Source organism: Mustela putorius, unplaced genomic scaffold (assembly GCF_011764305.1).
Source record: "Mustela putorius furo isolate JIRA1106 unplaced genomic scaffold, ASM1176430v1.1 tig00000081_pilon_pilon_pilon, whole genome shotgun sequence".
Lineage (NCBI taxonomy): Eukaryota > Metazoa > Chordata > Mammalia > Carnivora > Mustelidae > Mustela > Mustela putorius.
Genome location: NW_025421272.1, coordinates 1272989 through 1300251, shown reverse-complemented (window position 1 = coordinate 1300251; position 27263 = coordinate 1272989). Strand labels below are relative to the sequence as shown.

Genomic DNA, 27263 nt, shown 5'->3' with positions numbered 1-27263 from the left:
CAAAATCAAGAGTCAGACACTCAAACAACTAAGGCACCCCCCTCAGATTTCTTTTTTAAAAAAGAACACTACACACCCAGATCTGTATAAAACCACATGGTTTTAGGAGACTAGCCATAACCTTAATACAAAACCTAACCAGGAAATTTTAAGAAAGAAAAATTTACATCTCACTAATGAATACAGATGTAAAAATCTAAACAAAATATTAGCTAACTCAAGTCAGCAACACAGAAAAAGTATAATACAATATAATGGAGGCTTAATTCCAGAAAGGGAAGGTTACCATTAGAAAAATCAACCATAAAGACAAATAATCATTTCAATAGATGGAGAAAAGATAGTTGATTAAAAAATATTCAATATCCATTCATGACAAAAAGTCTTAAACTAAGGTTTAAGGTTCTCAGAAGAGAAACCTTAATCTGATAAGGGCTATCTAAGAAAAACTTACGCAGATACCATACTGAAAATGTGAATATAAATATATTCATATGAATCAGTATATGAATATGCAGGTATCAACTGAAACTCATAGCTTTCCCCTTTGAGATTATGAACAAGACATGTAAGACCACTTCTATACAATGTACTGAAGGTCCTGGCTGGCAGAGCAAAGCAAAAAAGAAAAATTATAGTCCTAAAGATTGGCAAAGGGGGAATAAAGTGTCATTTTGCATATGACATGATTATGCATGTGGAAAATCCCAAAGAATCTACAGGTAAGTTATCAAAATTTGTAAGAATCTAGCAAGACTATTCTACACAAAAGCAGTATCAAAAATATATATACAGGGCGCCTGGGTGGTTCAGTGGGTTAAAGCCTCTGCCTTCGGCTCAGGTCATGATCCCAGGGTCCTGGGATCGAGCCCCACATTGGACTCTGCTCAGCAGGGAGCCTGCTTCCCTTCCTCTCTCTGCCTGCCTCTCTGCCTACTTGTGATCTCTGTCTGTCAAATAAATTAATAAAAATTAAAAAAATACATATATACAGTTGATTCTTGTTATTCACAGGTTATATTCTATAAAGTCACCTCAAATATTCCATGTCATGGATTAGAAGAATCAATATTGTTAAAATATCCAAACTACCCAAAGCCATCTATAGATTCAATGTAACCCTTATCAAAATTGCAGTGGTATTTTTCACAGAAATAGAACAAATAATCCTAAAGTATGTGTAGAACCAAGACCCTGGAGAGCCAAAGCAATCTTGAGAAAAAGCAAAGCTGGAGGCACCATTTTCCCTGATTTCAAACTATATTACAAAGCTATAGTTATCAAAACAGTATGGCATTGGCATAAAAAGATACACAGACCAATGAAACAGAATAGAGAGCCTAGAAATCAACTCAAGTTTGTAGTCAATTAATTTATAATAAAGGAACCAAGAATATACACAGTAGGGAAAGGACAGTCTCTTCAATAAATGGTATTGAGAAAACTGGACAGCTACATGCAAAAGAATAACACTGGGCCTCTATCTTACATCATAAGATGGGTGGCTCAGTGGGTTAAAGCCTCTGCCTTCGGCTCAGGTCATGATCTCAGGGTCCTGGGATTGAGCCCCACATTGGTCTCTTTGCTCAGCAGGGAGCCGCTTTCTCCCTCTCTCTCTGCCTCCCTCTCTGCCTACTTGTGAACTCTGTCTGTCAAATAAATAAATCTTAAAAAAAAAATTAACTCAAAAGAAATGAAAGACTTGAATGTAAGACCTGGAACCATAAAACTCCTAGAAGAAAATGTAGATAGTAAGCTCCTTGACATTGGTCTCAGTGCTGATTTTTTTGGATTTGACACCAAAGCAAAGACAACAAAAGCAAAAATCAACACAGGGAGCTAAAACTAAAAAGCTTCTGCACAGTGAAGGAAATAATCAACAAAATGAAAAAGCCATCTACTGAGTGAAAGAAAATATTTGCAAATCATTCTGATAAGGGGTTAATATCCAAACAATATAAAGAATTCCTACAACTTAATAACAAAAAAACACAAATAATCCAATTTAAAAATGGGCAGAACATCTGAATAGACATGTTTCCAAAGAAGACATACACATGGTGAACAGGTACGTGCATGAAAAGATGCTTACTATCCCCAATCATCAGAGAAACGCACATCAAAACCACAAGGAGATACCACCTCACACCTGTGAGAATGGCTATATCAAAAACACAAGCAATAACAACTGTTGGCAAGGATGTGGGGAAAAGAGAGCCCTTATATACTATTCATGGGAATGCAAACTGATGTAGGCACTGTGGAAAATAATAAGGAGGCTTCTCAAAAATTAAAAAGAGACCTACATATGATCCACACTTCTGGGGATTTACCTGAAGAAGAAAAAAAAATACTAACCCTAAGATATACACATGCCCATGTTCACTGTGGCATTATTTACAATAGCCAAGACAAACAACCTAAGTGTCCGCTGACAAGTGAATGGATAAAGAAAATGTGGTATATATGTACAATAGCATATTCTTCAGCCATAAAAAGGAATGAAATCCTGCCATTTGCAACAACATGAATGACCTTGAGGGCACTGTGCTAAATGAAACAAGTCAGACAGAGAAAGACAAATATCATATGTTCTCCCTTATATGTAGAAGTTTAAAACAGAACAAAATAACAAGCTTACAGGCACAGAGAACAGACTGGCGGTTGCCAAAGGCAGGGGTGGGGGTGGATGATCAAAGTGGGTGAAGGAGTCAAATGCTACAAACTGCCATTTATAAAAGAAGTAGGTCATGTGATGATATAGTTAATAATTGTACTGCATATTTAAAAGCTGTTAGGAGGGTGCCTGGATGGCTCAGTGGGTTAAGCCGCTGCCTTCGGCTCAGGGACTTGGGACTTGGGATCGAGCCCCGCATTGGGCTCTCTGCTCAGCAGGGAGCCTGCTTCCCTCTCTCTCTCTGCCTGCCTCTCTGTCTACTTGTGATCTCTGTCTGTCAAATAAATAAATAAAATCTTAAAAAAAAAATGAAGGGGCACCTTGGTAGCTTAGTGGGTTAAGTCTCTGCCTTTGGCTCAGGTCATGATCTCCGGGTCTTGGGATGGAGCCCCGCATCGGGCTCTCTGCTTGGTGGGAAGCCTGTTTCCTCTCTCTCTGCCTGCCTCTCTGCCTACTTGTGATTTATCTCTCCCTGTCAAATAAAGAAATAAAATCTTAATAAAAAGAATAAAAATGAATATAAAGAAATTTGCAAAAGTGATTACTATTAAGGTAGGACACTGGTTTACTCTAGAGAAGAAGTGGGTGTGATTAGGAAAGAATACAGAAAAAGGTATTTCTGAGGTGTTGACAATACACTATTTCTTTACGGTGTGATGGTTCCATGTTTGTTTCAAAATGATATAATAAACAGTATATTTTATGTACCTTTCTGAATCTAAACTGTGCTAACAGTTTAAATTTTTTTTAAGCAAATACATTCTGTTCTCAAGGTCCCACATCTAAAGCCGTAAAGCAATTGGGGAAAATATATCAGAGTTAGAGGCTACAGAGCTTCATTTTAAGCCATAGTTAATTTGCTTTGGAGGATATAATGAGGCAGGCCTGAAGGGTCAGATCACATTGGAAACACTGTCAGGGTGCTGATTCAGCTTTCAAGGATCCCTTTTCAAGGATCAGCTGGGGCAGACCTCAGCAGCCATGCTGGAACTCCATGACCTTTCTCCAAGTCCTGATGGATTAGAGCAGGAGGAGAAATCTGACTCATGCTAGACCAACCAGATTCGTCCACCCAGGACTGAATTTGGAGCTGAGACACAGACTGAACAGTAGTTGGTCTGAAGCACCAATATGGCATCACTGAGAAGGAAGGGTCCAAACAACTGCTAGATAGGTCCCTCCCACTATACCCTGGCTTCTACCTTGCCCAAGGAATGCCACAAAAAATTTCTGTGTTAGTATCATAGGTTGCAAGCAAAAAGAATCCAACTCAAATTGGAATAATTCTTATATATTGTAATATAATAATATAATATTAAAATGTATTACATGTATAATAATATAATTCTTATATATTATAATAATTCTTAATTGGAATAATTCCATAAATTCTTATTGTAAGCAGTAAGAATCCAATTCAAATTGGAATAAGGAAAAAAGAGTGTAACAACAGTAAGGGTCATTCAACAAAACTGACAACCCTTTAGCAAGTTACTAACAATAGGAATGAAAGAGAGGACATTACCACCAATTTTTCATAAGTTGAAATAAAGTCTATTTTATTATAAAAAAAATATAAAGGAATACTATGAACTCTCTGCCAACAAATTAAATAACTGAGATGAAATGAACACATTCTCAGAAAAACACAAATTACCAAAATTGGCTCAAAAAGAAGTAGAAACTCTGAACAGACCTATAACAAGTGAAGAAATTGAGTTAGTAATTAAAATGTTTCCTACAAAGAAAAGCCCAGGTCCAGATGGCTTCACTGATGAATTCTATCAAATATTTTAAAAATTTTATTTATTTATGTATTTATTTGTCAGAGAGAGAAAGAGAGAGAGAGAGACAGCACGCAGGCAGGCAGAGGGGCAGCAGAGGCAAAGGGAGAAGCAGGCTCCCTGCTGAGCAAGAAGCCCGATACAAGACTCGATCCCAGGACGCTGGGATCATGACCTGAACCGAAGGCAGCCACTTAACCCACTGAGCCACCCAGGTGTCCCTCTACCAAATATTTTAAAAATAAATGATGACAACACTCTATAAATTCTTCCAGAAAAAAAAAGGTGGAAGGAACACTTGCAAATTCATTCTTTGAGCCAGTATCAGACCCTGATACCAAAGACAGACAAAAATACACACACAATGGGGCACATGGGTGGCTCAGTTGGTTAAGTGTCTGCCTTCAGCCTCAGGTCATGATCCTGGAGTCCCGGGATCCTGCTCACCGGGGAGTCTGCTTCTCCCTCTCCCTCTGCTCCTCCCCACTGGTGTTCTCTCTCAAATAAATCTTTAAAAAAAAATCACACACACACACACCAATAGTTAATAAACAGAACTGTTAGCACAAAATTCCTCAAAATATATTAGTAAACCAAATCCAACGTAGAAGAACCATACAAAAAACACCATGCACTAGGCTGGATTTATCCTAGGAATGCAAGGTTAGTTTAACATCTGAAAATCAATGTAATATACCCTATTAATAAAGGACAAAAACCATAAGATCATTTTGAGATGCAGAAACACCATTTGACAAAATCTAACACTGGTCATGATAAAAATTCCCAAGATTCCCAAAGAAAACTGATGATATATTAACAACAGGATAATCTGAGGATGGCATATTTACAAAGGTGTGGGTATAGAGGAACCACAAGGGAAAGTGCAGGAACCTGAAGCTAGTAGAGGCTAAGCTGGTGCCACCTCTAGGCCCAAAGGGACAAGAAAAGGAAATAACTACCAGATCACAGAAGGAGAGTCAGAGTCTGTTGCTTTACAAGGTGCTCTGTGAGCTTCAGGGGAGGGACACAGCCAACCCAAAATATCTTCCAAGGTGGGAGCCAAGGGAATAAATACTCTGGCCTCATTCTTCTCCCTCCCTCATACCTCCTGCTGAGCTCCTCTTTGGCTAATTTCTTGCAGTGAGTGGAGATTAGATATCCAGCACAAAGAGGTAATTCCCTAGCTCTTGCACTCTGGAAGAATTCTGCAGTAGATCTTTAAGAGCCAGAACTGGTGTCTCAGCATTGTTAGATCTTCCTGCTTCTCTCAATGTGCTGACCTGCTTACCAGCACAAGGTTCTGTTGCCTCTGCTTGGTGGATGCTATAACAGCTGCCCCAGCAACCTCAGCAATAGAGAGCAACCCTCACTTTAAATGGCTGTCTCAGCTTTGGGGGTGGGGTGGGGACAAAGAAACAAACAAACCCTGATTAGCCTCTGCAGTCACGTGCCCAACCCTGAACCAATCACCGTGCCCAGGGTAGTGGGACACTCATGACTGGCCAGCTATAAGCCATATACCCACCCCTGTGAGTCTGAGGTCTGCTAGTAAACTGCACTCTTTCTTCTAAATTCCTTCCCTCTGTCAAGGCTAGCTAGAGTTGGATTCTGCTATTTGGAATCAAAAGAACCTTCATCTGGGCTAAAAGTAACCATGGTTAAAAGCAGGAGAAAGATCCAACATCCAGTCAGCCTTTGGTGTTAGAACTTCCAACCTCAGGATGTCCCAAACACCAAAAAAGGACTCTTTGGAGAAATCAAAACTACTGAGGAAATGGAGGGCCCAGAGCTGCTCTACCATGCACCACAAACCACAATTCCCAGTGCTTCTTTCGTGGCGCCACACTGGTATCCCCACAACCTATGAGATGCTCAAGGAGGAACATAAAGTGGCTGTACTCCGGGAGTCCTAGAGATCAGCTCCCATGGCAACTACCATGATCAACACCCACAGCAAGATGTCATTGCCCAATCACACTGCCCAGTCCCTCTTCAACAGAATCGTCATGAACTTGTGCTTCCTGGGCTTCATAGCATGCACCTACTCCATGAAGTCTAATGACCAGAAGACGGTAGGTGATGTGACTGGGACCCAGGCCTATGCCTCCATCACCAAGTGCCTGAACATCTGGGCCATGGTCTTGGGCCCCCCTTCTGATCATTATGTTCATCAGTATTTCTTTTCTTTTTTTTTTTTTTAAGATTTTATTTATTTATTTGACAGAGAGAGACCACAAGTAGGCAGAGAGGCAGGCAGAGAGAGAGGAGGAAGCAGGCTCCCCGCAGAGCAGAGAGCCCGATGTGGGGCTCGATCACGACCCAAGCCGAAGGCAGAGGCTTTAACCCACTGAGCCACCCAGGCGCCCCCATCAGTATTTCTTTTTTAAAGATTTTATGTAGGGATGCCCGAGTGGCTCAGTCAGTTAGGCGTCTGCCTTAGGCTTAGGTCATCCATGACCCCAGGGTTCTGGGATCGAGTCCCATATCCAGCTCCCTGCTCAGTGGGGAACCTGCTTCTCCCTCTGCCTATTGCTCCCCCTGTTTATGTACTCTCTCTCTCTGACAAATAAATAAAGTCTTTTAAAAAATAAAAAATAAAGATTTTATTTATTTATGACAGAGAGTGAGTGAGCATGAGCAGGGGGTAGGGACAGAGTGAGAAGCAGACTCCCCATTAAGAAGGGAGCCTGACATTCATCATTATTTTTGCCACTGGCTCACTTAAAATTTTCTAAGCAATTTCAGAGAACATAAAATATTATGAAAGCTATTAGCAGCTGCCCATGGTCTGAGGCTGTCACTCCTTTCACAGCATTTTAGATACACATCTGCAACTGAATTCAATAAAGCATTTGTGGGTAGGGAAAAAAAAGGAACTTTCAATCTCAGCAAAACCACCCCCATTCTTGCTCAAAATCATAATTTTAATGATGGATATTCCCACACTCTCAAAATGGAACAAAATCGTTTTGAACTGTAACATTAGGTATGAAATGTACATTAATTATACTCTAGATGAGAAACCCAAAATATCAACAAAAAAATCCTTACCCAAAGTTCCTTTCTCACCACTCACAATTGAGGCAGAAACCACTTTTTTTATTATCATTTTTACACACAAAATGTTTACAGGTTTTTATATGGGCCACAATTTCAGTTACCTTTTTTTATCAAGTCCTATCACTCACCTGGAGTCTATCTTCCTCTGCATTCTCTGCTTACTTCTTTTCTGATGGAAATTCGGCAACGGCTTGATACACACTTCTTAGTGAGCAGGTTCTTCATGAATCAAAAAGTCTTTTATCTTCCCCTTCTAACTGTAAGAGAAAGAGGGAAAAGGGGAGTAAATTATCTGAGCCATATTTCCGAACAGCTACATGCTAGCTCCTAATTTCCTCCTAATTCAACACTAGATGAACATGGCAAGTCTCTGAAATTTTTTAATGCATTTTTAAAAAGTTATTTTATAAGAAAGGAAACTGGGAGGAAAGAGGATGACACTCAAAAGGCTATAACTGGTTCATTTTTCTTGTCCCAGTGATGCTCTAAGACCTCCAACTTCCCTTTTTAAGAACACTAGGAGAGGCCTAGATTTCCTATTTTTTGCCTAGATTAATTTTTTTGGTTGTCAATGTTACCTTTATGAATCTCTGGGCAGTTTTGGTCAATAGTAAATTACTGTGTACAGTTTCCATTTGCATTTGGTGATAATTTCTACCAGTAATTTTCATCATGAACCAAATAAGCAACATAGTTTTTATTTATTTCTTAGTGCAAAGAATAGCAATGTTGTGGGTTGGATAGCAATGTTGTGGGTTGAATTGTGTCCCCCAACCCGGAGTACCTATTAATTGACCTGACTTGGAAATTCTTTGAAGATGTGATTAAGATGAGGTCACATTGGAGTAAAGCGGGCCCTTAATCCAGTATGATTGGCATCTTTATAAAAAAAGGAGATGAGGGCCGCCTGGGTGGCTCAGTCGGTTAAGCGGCTGCCTTCTGCTTGGGTCATGCAGTAGGTGAATGCCATGAAGCCTAGGAAGCACAAGTTCATGAAGATGCTGTTGAAGAGGGACTGCGCAATGTGGTTGGGCAACAATGTCTTGCTGCAGGTGTCCTGGGATCAAGACCCACATCAGGATCCCTGCTCAGCAGGGAGTCTGCTTCTACCTCTCATTCTTCTTCTGTGGGCTCTCTCTCTCTCCAATAAATAAAATCTTAAAAAGAAAAAAAGAAGAAGAGATGAAACACAGGGACAGATACACACAGAAAGGAGAATGCCATGTGAAGACAGACATACAGGTAAAACAGCATGTGATAATGAAAGCAGAGACTAGAATGATGTGTCCACAGGCCAAGGAACACCAAGGACTGCTGGCAACACCAGAAGCTAAGAGAAACGCACAGAACAGATCCTCCTCCAGAGCCTCCAGAAAGAGGATGGCCCTGTTGACATCTTGATGTCAAATTTCTAGTTTCCAGAGCTATAAGACAATACACTTCTGTTGTTTATAAGCCACCAAATGTATACTACTTTGTCAGAGCAGTCTTTGGAAACAAATTCTAGTAGAAAGAAAAAGGAGTAATAAGTGCACGGTGGAAGAAGGGTGCACTTGTACTATGTGTAATTGTGAGTAACTGTGAGGCATTTATAGTAAGACATCTATTCTAAAAGAATGAAATCACCCTTCATAACTAAGGTCACATATTTCAATGACAATCAGAGAAGGAATTAGCAGGAAAAGAGAGTTAATCCATACAAATGAATAATCCTTATTGAGATCAAACATTTGTTCTCCTCCTCTTTCTGGTATCACACTCTAAGTAACAAAGGTCGCCATTAGTGACTATTTCAGTAAATAAATTAAAGGATAATCAAACTGGGGTTTTTGATTCAATACTGCTATAATAAATGGGTCACTGTCTTGGATTTATGTCTTGTTATAGTGATTCTCTGGAATACCTAGAGTGGGATACGGATGAGAAGCAGGCCCACAGAATTGCAGGAGAGCTCAGAACTAGAAGGAACAAGGAATGGCTCCTAGAATTGTAGTCACAGGCCACAGATGAGGGGACTGAATGGAAGTCTACATAGTGAGCATTTAGGGGCCCCAGTCTCCTTCCCAACCCTGCTAGGCAGGGTATCCAGATCCTTCTCCACACCCCGCTTCCAGAATTCTGGCAGCTTGACTGGGATCTCCATCAGGGGACTGGAAGTATCTTTGCAGAAGAAGCTAAGAACTAAAAGCCTCAAGATTCTCACATCTGTGCGCCATCTCCCTCAATGAAAAAGCAGGCTTGTCCCTAAAGAGAAGCTCACAAATCTACAAGTCCTGCTCTGACACTGGGAGCTTCTAACTAATTTCTCAGTTGCTGGCACTTAAGAATGAATGGATAATTAAGACTCAAGACATTTGGATGTGACCTCCAGCAAGAAAGAGACCAAAGCAAACAAAGAAATCTGAGGAAATCCACGACCTGTAATGTACTCCTACCAAGAACTTGAATCTAAATATCTTCAGACCTCATCTACAACTAAGTATCAACTTGTAAAAAATACAGGGAACAAATAAAAATGGTTCTGCAATCAGCAAAATCAATGATGTAGGAAATGTCACAGGACTAATAACCCAGTTCCCTCAACAAATAAACAGCAAAAGAAAGAGGGGGAAACTTACACATTAAAAGACACTTAAGATGTAGATTAATCAAAGGCTATGTATGGACCTTGGATATTCATTTTAACTAACTACAAACTAACTCTCAAACAAAAAATGCTAAACAATCAGGGAAACTTAAACTTAAAATTTTTTCTAATCTAAAAAATATTTTAGGGGTGTCTGGGTGGCTCAGTTGGTTAAGCCTCTGCCTTTGGCTCAGGTCATGATCCCAGGGTTCTGGGATGGAGCCCTGCATCAGGCTCTCTGCTCAGCAGGGAGTCTGCTTCCTCCTCTCTCTCTGCCTGCCTCTCTGCCTACTTGTGATCTCTGCCTGTCAAATAAATAAATAAATCTTTAAAAAAATAATATTTTAATGAGTTATTAAAGAATTCATATTTTGGGGGGTTGCATGGGTGGCTCAGTTGGTTGGGTGTCGGACTCTTGATCTCAGCTCAGGGGATGGGGAGAGGGAGAGAGAGAATTTCAAGCAGACTCCATGCCGAGTTCGTTGCCCAAGACAGGGCTCAATCTCACAACCCTGGGATCAAGACCTGAACTGAGATCAAGGATACCCACAACTGAGCCAAGAGAACTTAAAACAAATGTCTATACAAAATTTGTATATGGGGGCACCTGGGTGTCTCAGTCATTAAGCATCTGCCTTCAGCTCAGGTCCTGATCTCAGGGTCCTGGGATCAAGCCCTGCCATCAGGCTCCCTGCTTGGCCGGAAGCCTGCTCCTCTCTCTCCCACTTGCCCTACTTGTGTTCTGCCTCTCACTCAGTCGCTCTGTCAAATAAATAAAATATTAAAAAAAAAACTTGTATATGAATGTTAACAGCAACATTATTAATAATAATATTAATTTGGCTATTAATAATAGCCAAAAAAAGTGAAAGCCCAAATGTTCACTAACTCATGGATGAACAAAATATGCATATCCATACAATCCATACAATTAAATATCACACAACCATAAAAAGAAATGCAGTACTATTACATGTTAAAACATGGATGCATTCTGGCACATGCTAAGGGAAAGAAGCCATTCACAAAGACCATATAGCATATGATTCCACTTATATGAAATGTCCAAAACAGATAAATCTACGGAGTCATAAAGTAAATTTCTGGCTGCCTAGGGCCTGGAAGGATTGAAGGGAAATGGGGAGTGACTCCTAACATTAAGGGTTTCTTTTCAGGGTGAAGAAAATGTTCTAAAATCGATTATGGTGATGGTTGCAAAACTGATTAAAAGCAATGAACACTTTAAATTGGTGAATTGTCTATGTGAATTATTTTGCAATAAAACTGTTAAAAGAAGAAAAGGAAGAGATGAACAAGTAGAAGCAGTAGTTATTAAAGGAAAATGTATCCCAGAAACCAAGGAAGCAAATTGAGGGGGGGAAAGGAACCCAGGCAAAAGCAAATTCAACATAAGGGAATAGCAAAAAGAAGCAAATCCCATGATAGATGAGAAAAGAAGTTTCAGGATTAGAACTGAGGACAGCAGGCATAGAGCCACCAGATCATTTTAGAGCAGAGAAGGATCTCCAAGAAAAAGATGAAATGGACAGTTTTGAGAGTAATTTTGCAAAAAAAAAAAAAAAAAATAGGCGGGCATCTGAGAAATGCTGTTACATTCAAGAAGAAAATTTAATCTGGGCCTGAATGCTAGGCAAATGAGAAAATAATAGAATAATAGGATGTACAAGAAAAAACAGTTGCTATACTCTGCTTGGTATAGCTGTGAAATGTTATAAAACACTGACCACTAATTTAAAAATAAATGAATACATAATCACATTGGTGAGAGGATGGAAGGAAAACTGTAAGCTAAGTATTTATCTTCCATGAATAACAGTGGACCTTTTATGTGTAAAACTAAAAAATCAGGAGATATTGCCCATAAAGATATTTCCTTCCAACTTATAAAGATCAGGAGAAACAGCTGGCATAATGTAAATTATAACTGGGGCATGTGGCTATTTTCTATTATAAGCTTTTAATACTGGCTTTTAAAATCATGTATGGTAACTTGGAAAATTAAATAAGTTTCTACAGCATTTTGCAGCTGCTAACAATGACGGAGAAATCAACGATCATAGTAAAGAAAAGGAAGGAAAGACCTAAATTGATATCTTTAAGCCCCCAAACAGTTTCAACTACTTCTTCCAGGAATCCTTCTCTGACACCTCCAAGCCTCATACTTTCATGTCATTTAGGCGGGTACCATGAAATCTATAACGAATAGATTAAAAAAAAGAAAAAACCACTTATGGAGAGGGTACTACTCTGTGTCAGGTATACATAGTACTATGCATTTTTCATTAATAAGCTGCCTTTTAACAAACACCTGAACAGGATTTTCAGACTGAGGAAGTTTATCTATTTGAAGTCATTAGCTAAGTGGTAGGGTTGGGACTGGTACGCAGGTCCCTAACACCATTCGTTCAACAAATATTTACTATGCATCTGTACAGGTTGACAAGAAACCTGAATGGCCACCCATGAGATAAAAACGAAGCATTTATCTCCCGCTGCTGGGGAGGCTTCGCTGTTGTTGCCTTGTTGGATTCAGATGAGGCCCCCGAGATTTGTGCACACTCGCCCCTAGCTGGCCACGCTGGAGAGATCCAGAAACTCCTGATTCGGATCCGCGCACGAGCCTTGCATCGACGCAGGCACCGATACCCGCCTGCAGCACCAGACGCGCGGGAGTAAGCGGTGCCCGGTGGCCTCCGGGCGACTAGATGCTGAAGGGAAGCAGCACCCAGCAAGAAGGACTGAAGCACCGCGCCAGGCGAGGAAGAAGAGCTCCGAAAGTTCTCTGCACTCTCTTCACACCTCTTCCACTCCCAGATCACAGTCTGTGGGTAGGCAGCTTCGCCTGCACTCCTGGACAAGGAAGCGGAGGCTTGGAGAAAAGAGTCACGGGGTCCAGCTCGAGGGACGTCCGCTTGCCGCTGGACTCCAAACCGAAGAGGCCGAGGCACTTACAGGCTGGAAACAATATACTGGGCCTCATACCTGACAAGCTGAGCACACTGGCCTCCCGCCTCGCGAAGTCCCAGCGGGAGTAGGCACACGCGCCGCCAGCGGTCCTCTGACCCGCGGGACCCAACACCTGCCTCAGCACTTCCCCCGTGTCGGCGCCTGTGTCTCTCGCCAGCCCCGCCCCCGTCTCCACGGCGACTCGGCGAGCGTGTGAGACGCCCCTCCCCGGACTCTAGAGTTCGCGCAGCCTCAGTCCGATAGGTGGCACGCCTCCCTCCGGCAGCCGACGGGGGGCTGGCTAAGCTGAGTTGGCCCCAAAGTCCGCGGAAGAACTGGACAACCCCGAGGAGGGCTCTCGGCCTCCTTGGCCCACTAGAGCTTAGCTTCCTACAGCCATTCTTAGACAAGAGGAGTAGGAGTCATTTCGAATCGAATTTCCGAACTACACCTCGCGCGGCAAGGACTAGGGATGAGGTTCCAGTCTGGAGGCCCACGCAGACGAAGGTCCTCCTTAGCCCCATTTCCAGGCTCCTGCGTGAATCTCTCTGGCTCTTGGTTCTCCATGGTTCCCAGCCGGTGCAAGCGTGGAACACGCGCATGCAGGGACCAGAGAAGCTGTCAATCTGAGGGACAAGGAAGTTGTTCCGTGTCCCCGAATTTGAATTACCCCAGGCTGGGATCTTCTGTGAACCTTCCCCTTAAAAATGTAGTTAACAAGCACTAATTGTTAGTAAATGGTCGATAAATTTTTAAAAATCTCTTAACATCTTTTAGAAAATAGGGGTAAGGGAAGGTAGGTGAGGCTTTTCTCCTGTGCTTTGTAAAACATTTGAAAGCACACAAGACTTCTGGTAGAGAGTAAAGGCAAGCGTTATGTACTTAAATGCTTGAACGATTTTTTATTTTTATTTTTAAAGATTTTATTTACTTATTTGTCAGAGAGTGAGCGAGCGCACACAAGCAGGGGGAAAGGCAGGAAGACGGAGAAGCAGGCTCCCCAATAAGCAAGAAGCGCAATGTGGGACTGGATCCCAGAACCCTGGGATCATGACCTAAGGCAGACGCTTAACCAACTGAGCCACCCAGGCACCCCGAAAGATTTTTATACTGCAATTTTTATACTACAATTATGAGGTAAAATAATTTGTTGGGTGTCCCAGGATTAAAGTGACACAGGTAGTTTGCATTTTCCATTTTCTCCATATGCTAATTTGTGTTTAAAAAAAAAAAAAAAAACGACACCAGGTGTTTAAAAGGAAAAGTTCCACTTTAGCAGGACAAGGGAACCAATCTTTTAGGGATGACTAATCTAGTGAGTTTTAAATCCCTAATTAGCACTAATATTTACTGTCAAATTAGTCTTTCTTATAAGTACTTTATGCTTTCTAGGTGATTTGCTGATGCTTTATTCCTGTCATGTACCTTTACTACCATCAACTCTGACTGATTTGGGAAGGGATGAAAGGCATTTTCATTTGAGTTATAATGCAAATAATTATTCCTGTCAGTCAAGATTAGAACAGTATAGATTAACAACAGCTAGTGCAGCAGCACTTAATGATTTCAGTTGGTTTTGTCTTAAGTACTTCGCATAAATGAAATCAAGCATGTAAAGCACCAGAAAGGGTAGAGGCTCTTTGAAGAATTAGTGTTTCTAAAAGTCCCTTAATTTCTTTAGTCCTTAAACTGAGTACATGATGCCACACACCTGTGAAACTGTTGAAATCTTTTCTTAGAACCAGGGATTACCCTTATAGCAAGAAAAAATGAACAGGAAAAAAGCCCATTTAGGGAGACACTGACTAGTTGAGGTGTAATCCCAACCTTCTGAGATGAGGGTGCTCTCAGAATTATTAGGTTTCTTATATTTTCATTTGCTTTTCTACTGCTCTTGGACTCCTCAACTGACTGAACTTTTGAGTCCCCTTATGCCAAACTTTGAACGAACAACTGAACCTAAACTAAGATCTGAGAAATATTTAGTAAAGAACAAGAGTCAATAATTTCTCTTACTCTCTCAAAGAAACTTCTTATACCGGTATTTGAAAATTCATTAATTCCAAAATGGGCATTTAGAATTACAAATTATCATTCTTACTGAGAATACTCAAAAGCTACAATGAAACAAGGATTTGCAAGCATCTAAGTTTTGCATGACACAGGAGGAAGACATTCATAGATACCTTCCCTTAGTAAATTATTACTTTTATTCTCAGGTGCTAATTTGCATCTCCTTTCACAGGAAAAATTGAGTCTCTGGGAGATAAGTGACTTGAGACCAAGGTTCTACACGACACTAAAGGACACCTTGGTGGAAGCGTGCATCCCAACTAGGATAGACCTGAGGGCCTGGGAAATTAGCTCCAAGCCAGGCCTCTCTCATAGTAGCTACAATGCCTTGAGCAGATTTTGTGTACTTGCGGTCATTTAAAAATATGTCCACGAATTCTTTGACACTTTTATATAAAACTAGTCTAAGTCTCCTTCCCTTAGTGACTTCTTTAATATTTTATTTATTTGACAGAGATCACAAGTAGGTAGAGAGGAGGAAGCAGGCTCCCCGGGGAGCAGAAAGCCAGATGTGGGGCTCGATCCCTGGACCCTGGGATCATGACCTGAGCTGAAGGCAGAGGCTTTAACCCACTGAGCCACCCAGGCACCCGTCCTTTTTTTTTTTTAAAGATTTTAGTTACTTGTCAGAGAAAAAGAGAGCACAAGCAGGGGAGCAGCAGGCAGAGGTAGACGAAGAAGCAGGCTCTCTGCCAACCAAGGAGCTCTATGTAGGACTTGATCAGAGGAGCTGGGATCATGACCTGAGTGGAAGGCAGCCAATTAACAACTGAGCCACCCAGGCGTCCCTTAGTGACTTTTTTCTAATAGATTATGGCATGTGGAAGAACACGGACTCCAAGGCTAGGTTGGAAAGGACAATTCAGCAACTGGCTGCTGCAGAATCCTGCCACCATGTTGTGAGAAAAAGCTCAAGCCCCAGAGAGAGTGCATGTATAAACATCCCAGCCAACCGCTCCAGGAGACCCAGCTGAGAGCCGCCATCAAGCACCAAATATGTGAGTAAGCAAGCCATTAAATGATCCTAGGTGCAAGCCTTCTACCCATCTTAATGGAGCAGAAACCAGGTACCCCAGCTAGAAGTGGCCTAAAGTGCAAGTTTAGGTGCAAAATACATATTGAGTTAAACCACTGAGTTTTGGGGTGGTTTATCACACAGCAATAGATGACTAATTCCCACTACAAGCCTGAAAAGTAGGTACTGCTATCCCTTTTTGACAGAGGAGTAAACAGGTCCAGAGAAATGAAATGACTGGCTCAGATTTCACACCAAGTGGCAGAATCAGAATATAAGAGCTTCAAGCAATGGGCCTTCTTCATTACACTTGATAGCGAAAGGATTATACCATTATCCTCAACCTTAGGAAGAACCTGATTCCAAAAGCAGCTTGATTTCTAAAATATTAAGATGAGCATGGTGTGATTACCTACCATGTGCCTCTGAATAGGCCTTACAAGAACAAAAACAAAAACAAAAAACCAGCAGCTTCATGAAGGTTGTATAAGGCTTTTTACCCACGTTATCCTTTTTAATCTTGATAACAGCCTCTGTTATCAAGTTGGATTATCATGTTTCCAATTTTACAGATTAGAAAACCAAGGCTAAGGATAAAGAACTGGCCTAATTTGCCCCAGCCTGTAGGATGTGGCAGAGCTGGGTTGCAAATATTTCCCTCTGCCTCTTGCTCCCAGACAGTTAATACATTTTATTTAAAAAAATTTTTTTTATTCAATATTACAGACAAAAAGAAAAACGTTTTCTTAATTATCTCGGTTGCCAAGACTTACAGGAAGGGAACTCAGCGATCACTCAATGCCCAATCCCCTTATTCTAATAGTGAAACTCAAAGAAAGCAGGCCCCTTCAAAGAAAGGTAGACTTCACTACCCTTTAGCGAAAAAAATTGCGTTTCCCTCTACACCCAGGTAGACTTCACACCAACCCCAGGAGGAAGCACGGGACGGAAACTGGGGCTGGGGATATTCCTGCAGACCCGGCTCACAGGTGATCTTCGTCAAACCTTTACAGATGGCTCTTCCCCAGCACGGCAGTTACTCTCATTTCTTAGAGTAGGGAAAGTATGTTTGCACTGCTGTGCTCTCATTTGCCAGTCTCGCCAATGTGTACTCTGCGCTTCACATTCGCTATCTCATTTTCACCCAAATACACTCGTACTTGCCCTTCCCGTGCAGGCTATGGAAAGATTCCGGTTATGGGCGGGAAAAAAACAAAACAAAACAAAAACCCAAAAAACCCTTTCAATGACTCTTGTCAGTCACTTTTAGCTCAATCTAAAGCAATCGTGGCAAATTTGTTAATGCAACAAAACAGAATCACACACACTTAAAGAGGGGCCATTTTAGAAAGAAAAGAGAAAACTCAAGTCAGGGCTTTGCCCAACATCACACCATTAATGATAAAACCTGAGATTCGAGCCCACAAACGCCAGGCTCAAAAGCCCCCAGGCTCGCCTCAGACTGCCACCGCCGAAGCCCCGCGTTTCCCGCCGTCGCGAACCGTGCAAACGCAGCAGTCAACGCGCTCCCCAAGTCGCACCCGGACCTGGACCCCGGACCCCGGCTTTCGCTGGTACCACCGCCTTCCAGAGACAGCTGCCAGGCGCGTACCGCAGGCTACAGCACCGCCCGCCCTGTTCTGCCCCGCCCCGAAGCACGCGTGGGAACGCTGCGTCCTCCCCAGGGCTGCCCGGGACGACCGCCTGCGCGCACCGGGAAAGGCTTCCGCCGCCGCCGCCCCAGCCCCCTCTCCGCCGCCGCCATCTCCTTCCCGCCTCCGCCTCGCCGCCGCCGGGCGCACGCTCGGGCCGGCGTCCGGGGAGCGCGCCGCAATGTGTCTTTTTTCCCCCCGGCACCGCCGCGGTCACCTCACTTCCGGGCGCGCAGCGGCGAAGGCGGTGCTGGGGCCCGGGTGCGTGGAGGGAGTTATTAAGGGGGAGGGGGTCTGGGAGGAGGGGCTGAGGGCTGGGCCGTGGTTACGGCGGCTGAAGAGAGACAGTCCGAACGGGTGGGGGGGCGAGAGCGAAGGCCGCGCGGAGCAGCCCTCGGATCGGCACCGGCGGCAGGGAGGGGACCGGCGGCCGGGGCGAAGGGCCGCCGAGCGGCGGAGGCACCGAGTAAGAGCCCGGCGACAGCGGGAGCCGGGGCGCCTCGCGCCCAGGGCCGCAGGGAGGGCAGGGGCGCGGGCGCGCTGCTCCTGGGGTCGCGTGCGTGAGCGCGAGCGCCGGGGTGCGCGCGGGGGGCGGGCAGGGGCGCGAGGCCAGCGGGGCGGCCGGCGGGCAGCAGGCGGGCGGGCTGGCGGGGCCCGAGCCGCCGGGCCGGGGCGGACGGCGGCGGGCCTGCGCCGGCTCCAGCTCGGAGCGTCTGGGCCGGGGAATTCGGCCTCCCCGCTCCCTCCGGCCCGCCTCCCCTCCGTGAGTATAGTCCCCGCCCTTCCTCCGAAGGAGGCCGCTGGGCTGGGGCCTGCGCGAGAGTCCGGGGGTTGGGGTCGCGGCCCGGGAAAGACGAGTTTCCGAGCTGGAGCCGGCATTCGCCCTTTCCTTGCCGCCGGCGCCCCTGACATGGCCACAGGTGCCGCGGGCCGGGTGAGGGGCGCTCGGGCCCCAGCCCCTGCCCCCTGGATAACAAGGGGCAGCTGGCGCCGTCCATTGGCAAGTGACAGGCACTATACCACAGTCCGACTTCCCGGATCCCCAACCAGTCTCCTACCTGCCCCCACTCGGGAAACTTCCCCACTACTGTCTGAACGGTCCTCATGGGTGGCAATGACTAATTTTGGTTTCTTTTTGTCTTAAAGCTGCTTAAAGGCTGTGCCCTGATTGGGTACCTTCCACTTAGGCTTTCCTTAACCTTTCCGATTCTTAGAGCACATTACTAGAAGAGATTAAAAAAAAAAAAAAAAAACCCAGTCATTCTATTTCCAAATGGGTTCTGGTTTTGTTGGGTGAGGCTTTGTTTTTTAAAGGTAGTCATTTTAAGAGATTAAAGAGTTTCGGTGTCTTAAACGGTCAAGACTTCTCAAAATATATTGTTCCCCCTGACAGTTTTGCTGATTGATCTTCCAGGTGCAAAGAATTGTAGACCAAGGAGCCATGGATAGGAGAAGTTTGGGTGAAACAGAAAATGGAGATGCTTTCCTTGACCTGAAGAAGCAACCAGCCTCCAAATCCCCGCATCGCTATACAAAAGTAAGTATTGTTACTAATGAAATAGTGTTTCTTTATAGATGGGGAGATTAGTAACATTGTGTAGGTATTTCATTAGTGTTATTTAAAGTGGAAGTCTCATTCTGACTATATAGACTAAATATTAACTAGATTTAATAAAGCATTGCTTTGAATTTTTTCTGCAAGTGTGAATATGCAGTTTAAACTAGAATTTGCTTCAAATTAGCTTTTGGGTAGAGGAAATATTGGCTCATATGGCATATGAATTTGTGGATCAGCATATGTTAGCACACATGTTCTGCAACAACTGTGTGTATCTGGTATGTTACTGACTTATATGCTCTAGAATAAGCATTCCAGTTCTGGCATGCAAATCACTCAAGGTCCTGTACTTACTGAAGTTGTTGCTTCAGTATCTTGTGGGCCTCTGGGTGTTTCTGAAGGGGTTGACAGACTCCTTGAGGTGTGAATTCATTTCTTATTCCTTGAAATGTATTGGGCAGAGTACAAAAAAATGTGCTTGGGACTTCTGATGGGAAGAGTCATATTCTAGTTGGTCTCTTATCTCTATTTCCTGAGTATGAACCCAGTCAGGGGTTCTGATGTGGTTATTGTCCCTGACTTACCAGAATACTGACTGGTTAATATTTGAAGTCAGGCCTTGTTTGTGTACTAGTGCCACTGCTCAGACCTACTTGATAAAGTGTCTTGTACTATCAGAGCAATATTCATTTTTAGCATTAAAAAAAAAAAGATGGCATTTGATTCAGATTTGATCTCCACAAATGTAGTTTTTCTCAAACGTGAGGGTACTTGAATAATGTTTCACAACTTAAATTCACTGTCTAAAATGTTGACAGGTGAATTCTGAATGGAGAAAAGCTTATTAAATGAAGGGGAACTAATTTGAACTGCTTTCATAAGCTTTTGTGATTTTAGTTCTCCTAGCACTTTTTGAATAAAAGTTCTTACTGGTATCCTGCTTGTAGAGTCCACACAGAGAGGCTTTTGTGTCACTCTCAAACTGATCAGAGAATGGCATGTATATGTCATCTTTCTGTATAGCCATATTTAGTTTAAGTCATTTTGGGGGAAGATAATACTGGTCTTTCTTAGGCTAGAACTTACGTGTGTCTAAAGATTAAGAAGCCCAATATTGTCCATTTTTGATAATCTAGTTTTAGAATTCTGTCATACTTAGATAAATGTGCCTCAAAGAAATGATTAAGAAAAGCATCTTTTAAATTAATGACAGTGGAGCTTAGATTTAATGGTCTTCTCTACCAGATTTAGTTGGAAGTTGGTTTACTGTCCACTCCATTAGAGAAGATTTAGTTAATGGCAATTTTAGAATCATGTTTAGGCAGTATTTGGGTAGTGCTTTCATACATACGTTTCTTATACTCGAGTAATGTGGTACTTGAGGCAAACAGCCTTTCTCTTTGAAGAAAGCTTGAAACAGCCCTGTGTTCTGAGAACTATAATAAATGGTCTGTTGCACAACTGGAATAATACTTGAGCCATCCTACTCCTTATCTCCATATTAAGATTAAACTATTGGCGTAAAAAAAGGCATTTAGTAGTGTTTCCGCTGCTTCAAGTTCATGGGCTAGAAAGTTTAGAAGAGAAGGAAGTTGTCCTTAGTGATTTTTTTAATAAGTTATGTGCTTTGTGAAAACTGGTAAACATGGGATGTTTACTACAAGATCAAAAAAACACATTCACCAGATGAGAGGGCTTCTTAAACTTTGACCTTTCTTAGTTTAGCACTCATTTGTTTTATGAGATAACATTAATAGTCTGTTCGGAATTCTAGGGTTTTTTTTCCATGAGGGTGGAGTAATCCAGGAGTTTGGCCTAGTGCTTTTCAGTTAACATCAGAGTCTCCTGTGTGTTATGTCATTCTTTACTCCAGCTTCCTAAATGTTGATATGTTTGGGGATTATCTGTGAACCCTTGTGAAGTTTGAGTTCTGGTTGTTAGATCATGAGTGGGCTTCAAAATCTAGCTTTTTAACCTGCTTGCAGGTGGTGCCCATACTGCTGGTCCACTGACCATACTTTGAGTAGCAAGGCTTTAGTCTTCCTTGGAAAACTTGGTCTATGGTCTTGATGTTGTCAAGCAACTCAGATGCATAATTACTCTCTAGGTTTCCATTGGTATCTGTTGTGTTTCCATGAATGTCTCAGGAAGTCAAGTTAGAATCATATTAGATACTTTCAGGCCTACCCCTAGGCCTTAGTGATGATTAGTTGGGATGGTTGTAAGTGGATTTATCATAGGCACCTGTTATCCTGAGAGTCTGAGCTCTTAATTTAAAAGCCCACTCAGGTTCATTTTGCCAGGCCAAGTTGCTAAGACCAAAAATTCTTTCTGGTGATACTTAAATGTGGCATTTATAAAGTGATCGAATTATGTTGAAGGACCTTTGGAGGCTACAGAGTGGGACCTCAGCACAAAATCATGGATTGAAAGTGTTTTTAGACAGTGGTTCTCAAAGAGTAGTCCCTAAACTAGCATTTAGTACCGCCTAGTAACCAGTTAGAATTACAAAATCTCAGGTCCCATTTCAGTGGTATTAAATCAGATTTTAGGGGTAGGACCCAGACATCCACATGTATTAAGTCTTTCAGGGAATTTTGACTGATTTAAGCTTGAGGACCATCAGTTTAGAAAACAAGATGAGGCGGTCATGTTTATTAATGGAAAAACTTTGGGACCCACCAGCTTACCTTCATCAGAGGTCCTTGTTTTACCAGTTCTTGTGTAGTACTTGCTATTAGTGATACCATTTACTTCTTCAAATACAGAGTAAAAATGCTTTGGACTGTTCCACTATTCAGATCCGTGTTCTTTTTCTTTGAGTGTACGGACTGATTTTAGAGTATACAGACTTGGTGCTGTTCCTCCTTTGCTCCTGTGTCTTGCCACTGATTACTTAAAAAGTATTATCACCTACCAGTTGAGCAGTATATAAAAGCAGGGAGGGGCACCTGGGTGGCTCAGAGGATTAAGCCTCTGCCTTTGGCTCAGGTCATGATCTCAGGGTCCTGGGATGGAGCCCTGCATTGGGCTCTCTGCTCAGCGGAGAGCCTGTTTCCAATCCCGCCCCCCCGCCCCTGCCTCTCTGCCTACTTGTGATATCTCTCTCCGTGTGTCAAATAAATAAAATCTTTAAATAAATAAATAAAAGCAGGGAATACCCATAACATTCAGCTTGATACTGAGCAGTGTTAATCATCTACCTTAAATCTACCGGCTAAAAAGTAGGCATTGGGTTATTTGAGCTTAGTTTCATGTGTTACCTTGATTAGTTATAAATTGGCACCATTTTTATCAGTGTCTATACAGCTCTTCAAAGGAGTCCACCCTAATTTGCAGCTGATGGGCAGTTAGTCACAGTGATACAGCCATGTTTATGTCTTTGCTTTATTTATTTTTTTAAGATTTATTTGAGAGCGAGAGCATGAGTCGGGGGAGGGCAGAGGAAGAGGGAGAAACAATTTCCCCACTGAGAGGGGAGCCCGTGGAGCTTGATCCCAAGACCCTGAGAGCATGACCTGAGCTGAGCCACCCAGGTGCCCCTGTGTCTTTGCTTTAAAACCATTTTAAAAACCTTAAAAAAAAAAAAAAAATAGACAAGCACCTAAAATGGACTGATTTGTTTCCTTCTAGCCTTCTTGGAGAGAATCAGTTGCAAGATTGGAGTCCAGCCTTGAGAAAAGAGGAAATAGAAAAATAGAATTTAAATCTTGGGTTGAAGTCAGTAGCCAAATGGTCAGGTTTAACTCTACAAGAGATCTCATTTGGTAACTTCATAGATATTTTCCAAAAACTGAGTTGAGAAGTAACCTCTGACAGGTGGTATTTCAGGGACATGTTTTGCAACAAACTTCTTAAGCTAATATAAAAATAAGGATGTTTTTTGGGAAGGCAGAATTATGGTATGAGAAATTATTATACAATCTCAAAGTTTCAGCTGCTCAGAAACGCCAGGAGGCGTCAACTGGCAACACCACCAACACTGTCTTCTGATTATTCTTTCGTACCTGTTCTCATTCTTGGAATAGTCATCTTGAAAAGTTGGGATTCAGGGCTGTTGCCCCATGAGTATCCTCTTCTATTTGCTCATGGAGGGAACTTCTAGCTAGATAAGGAACCAGTCATTTAACATAGAAATTTGTGGCTAGGGCCTTTGATTCAGGAAAAGGTGCTATGAATGGAGGCAGGCTTAAGGGAATCCTGCCTAAGGATGAGGCAGTTTGATTCAGAGTTCCCAGTAGTCCACTGGGCAGGGACAAACCCGACACTAAGTGACAGTTGCTGGGAGGTGTCATGCCCCTTCCCTTGTCCTCTCAAGAGGAGCGATGAGAAGAGAAGGATTGGGGTGTTAAGCCCCACTGCCTGGTTTAGGATCCCCTGCTTTACCACTTACTTACCCTATGCGGTCTTCAGCTGTATACTTAGCTTCTCGATTCTCATCCTTTTCCTCCATAAAATGTGGGTGGAATAGCGTCTACTTGATAGGATTTTTATGGGGAATAAATGAGAAAAATGCATGTTAAGTGCTTAGAAAAGGGGCTGGCACACAAAGTATGAAAACTGTTTATGATGTACTGACGGGCATACTCAAAGGTACCTTCTTTAGATCAAGATGCTTATTTTTTAAATGTCACAGTAACCATTTCCATTTTAATATGAAACCGGAAAGTCCTGTTGAATACATAATGCCACCACCCTGAAAATGATTTTAAGTTTCCTTCTAGTCTTTACCTACTTAAAGTTTTACATTGTTTTAATCAGTTGTATGAACACTTTTAGAAGCCAAAATTTATTTTTATTGTGTTGGCCAGATCAACAGAGAAAACAGACTTTTCTGGGGTTTTTTCCCCCATACCCTTAGTTTCCCCCCATTTCCTTAGTTTCAGATCTTTCAGTAGAAGAAAGTCTTTGCATCAGATCAGCCACCATTAGATGCTTAAATGAATCCAGGTGCGAAGTCCTGCTTAACAGCTCTGCAGGACTGTTGAAATCCTGACCTGCCTGTAAGAACTGTTGGAAATGATGCCTCCAGCAACAAACTTCTAAGTGGGGAATGGTGGAATGTATCCCATGTACCCCCTATGTTGTTAGTTCACCGTTGCATTGGCTATCATCTTTGGGTACCATTACCCTGTTGTGATCTATTTTTAACAGCTTTCTAATCCTTTCAGAAAAGTCATCTGATTTGGCAGAATGAATATCTGGTCCGTCAGCAACTGTCTAAGAGCTTGATGACCAACCCCAATGCTAGTGGGTGTGTGGAGGGTGGGGACTGGGACAGGAGGTCAAAGGCGGATGACCCAACCCAAATACTGCTCTGGGGACATTTGCCTTCTTTAGGAAGAGCCAGGTATACACACAGGTGAAGTACTGGGTCACTTCTAGAGTCTTTTGACTGCTAACAATGAAATAAAACTCTGTGTTTTTTACAAAATACATATGTTAGTTTTTTAAAAAGTTGTGTTTTTAACTCTTAAGAATTAAATTTAGCTTACAAAGGTAAAGAATATTTCCTTTTCATCTTACGTAAGGGGCTTCTGTGAAATTTGTAATGTCAGAATGTCATCAGAATGCATAGCTGCTTCTACATGGGATTTCTGCAACAAGAAACTGGATGTGGGTTTTAACCACTGTTGTTTTGGTTTTATATTCACATTCATTTGCTTTCTCCTTCAAAACTGATCACCATAAGTGGGTATCCATATTAGTAATTCCCAAATAGATTGTTTTGGGGAGCTTGACAAATTTTCTCTGAGGAAGGCTGCTAAAACTAAGAAAATGTGTTTATACTATTTTAGCTGTGTGGCTCTTGGGCCATTGGCAGCTTATTTCTTGCTTAGTCAGGTTTTAAAACCTGTGCAAAAATGTTTTCAGATATTAACTCTTCCTGTCCAGATGGTGATAGTAGTGAATTTGTTTATAATTAGTAAGTTCCTGTGGGTTCTTAGGACTCTGCAAAAGGGTACTCTCCTATTTCCTCTTATAATCATACGGAGAGAGTATGCCCAGCTTAGAGTAGGCACTTTCCAAGTATTTTGCCTTTAGCCAAAGTTGAAGATTTTCTTTGAAAATATCCCAAAAGGGTGCCTTTTCAGGAATATTATTCTTAAGGGCCCTTGATGAGATGGCAAGTTCAAGAACACTTCTCTTGAGAGACTGGAGAGCCATGGGGCCAGGGCCAAGAGTCATCTGCATATGGCTGGATACTCAGCCTGGCACACAGGAAATGTTCTCTGGACAGCTATGAAGAGAGCAATTTTTGTATTGACTTAGCTCATGGTTTCTCCCCTCCCCACTTATGTGGGGGACCTTGTAGGCTGGAATACTGTCTTTTGCAACTTAAGACATTGGTAGAAGGTAACAGATTTAACTCTTTAAACCCCATGAAGAGGGCCTCGTGTTGTCCCTGAACATCCAAGTGGACTTTGGACCACATTTTCAGAAACATCCATTTAAAGTGCTACTTCTTAACTTCTTTGGGGTCCATTGGAGATCTTTTGAAGGTATGAATACTCAATACAGGAATCGCAGAAATGCACGGTTTTGCATATGGTTTCCTTGGAGCCATGAAATTGGTTTAAGAAGCCCTGCTTTTGAGAACAGTAAGTCTAATTTTACTAGATGTTTGAAGTTATTGCCAGCAACTTTTACTATCCAAGAACCGTTGTTTTGATTTCCCAGTTAACAACCTACTACCGAAGAAAATAGTTCTTCGTACTCTCTAGACAGGTGAGCTATGTCTTAGCCGCTTGGTCAGCAGCACCGTTTGTGCGGCCGGCATCATTAATGCCAGTGTAATATCTGGCTAACTGCTCTGCCTGTGCTCTTGGAGCCCCATCAGGTTGTGGAGTCGGTTGCCAGAGTGTTTATTCACACCTCATATAAGCCAGGCATAGTAAAGTCAACCTGAATAATATGGGAGGGAAAGTTAAAACATTTTTACCAACCTGAGCAACTCTCGTATCTGAGGGTTGTTGGCATTTATCAGTCTGTGATTAGGGCAATAAGTCTGTAAGAAAAGAAATTAAAGTATTAATATCTGGTAACAACACCTTAGTTTGATTTATTAAAAATATTTTTTATTGAGATATAATTCACATAATAAAATTCATCCCTTTAAAGGTGTACCATTCAGTGGTTTTCAGTAAATTCATGAAGTTGTATAACCATCACTGTTACCTAATTCTTGAGTATTTTCATCACCCGATACAGAAACTCTGTACCCATTAGTAGTCTCTCCATTATCCTCTTTCCCCAGTCCCTGGCAAGCATTAATCTACTCTTTTGGACTCCATGGATTTACCTATTCTAGACGTTGGTTGTAAACAGAATCATACTGTATGTGGCTTTTTTTGTCTGGCTTCTTTTAATCTTTTCAAGGTCTGTGTTATAGCATGTTTCAATACTTTATTCCTTTTTATTGCCAAATAAAAATGGATTCATTATATGGGCTTACCACATTTTGTCTGTTCATCAGTTGATGGGCATACGGGGTTGTGTCCATTTTTTCGCTTTTGTGGATAATGCTGCTCTGAGCATTTGTGTACAAGTTTTTGTGGGGATATAATCTTTTCAGTTCCTTTTGATAAATACCTAGGCATGGAATTGCTTGGTCATAGAGTAACCGTGCTTAACTTTTTAAGAAACTGCCACTGTTTTTCCACAGCAGCTGTACCGTTTTACATTCCCATCAGCAATGCACAAGGGTTTTAGTTTCTCCCCGTCCTTGCCACTACTGGTTATTTTCCCTTTTTTGATAGCCATCCTAGTACGTGTGAAGTGGCATCTCACTGTGGTTTTGACTTGCATTTCCTTAATGACTAATGATTTTGAGCATTCTTTATGTGC

The 27263-nt window shown here is 42.3% G+C and overlaps 2 protein-coding genes across 18 annotated transcripts in view; one reads left to right on the top strand and one right to left on the bottom strand.

The window, feature by feature from the left end:
* SFI1 (SFI1 centrin binding protein) overlaps positions 1-18980 on the bottom strand; it is a 98072-nt gene extending 79092 nt beyond the window's left edge. For 4 of the 11 annotated variants that reach the window (XM_045066398.1, XM_045066657.1, XM_045066695.1 and 1 more), the window contains exons 1-2: positions 17708-17851; positions 7653-7781 (exon numbers count right to left, since the gene is read on the bottom strand). In XM_045066398.1, the coding sequence (XP_044922333.1) occupies positions 7653-7675 (23 nt within the window). In that variant the 5' untranslated portion in view covers positions 7676-7781; positions 17708-17851. Of the gene's footprint in view, positions 1-7652; positions 7782-8308; positions 8616-13153; positions 13313-17598; positions 17858-18915 lie in introns of those variants that run through there. The other 7 variants (XM_045066474.1, XM_045066441.1, XM_045066598.1 and 4 more) reach the window with 7 other exon arrangements.
* The window catches only part of EIF4ENIF1 (eukaryotic translation initiation factor 4E nuclear import factor 1), a 44833-nt gene continuing 35573 nt past the window's right edge, over positions 18004-27263 (top strand). For 5 of the 7 annotated variants that reach the window (XM_045066922.1, XM_045066883.1, XM_045066850.1 and 2 more), the window contains exons 1-2: positions 18193-18323; positions 19272-19394. In XM_045066922.1, coding sequence (XP_044922857.1) covers positions 19299-19394 — 96 coding nt within the window. In that variant the 5' untranslated portion in view covers positions 18193-18323; positions 19272-19298. Of the gene's footprint in view, positions 18119-18192; positions 18324-18472; positions 18621-19271; positions 19395-27263 lie in introns of those variants that run through there. The other 2 variants (XM_004766369.3, XM_045066784.1) reach the window with 2 other exon arrangements.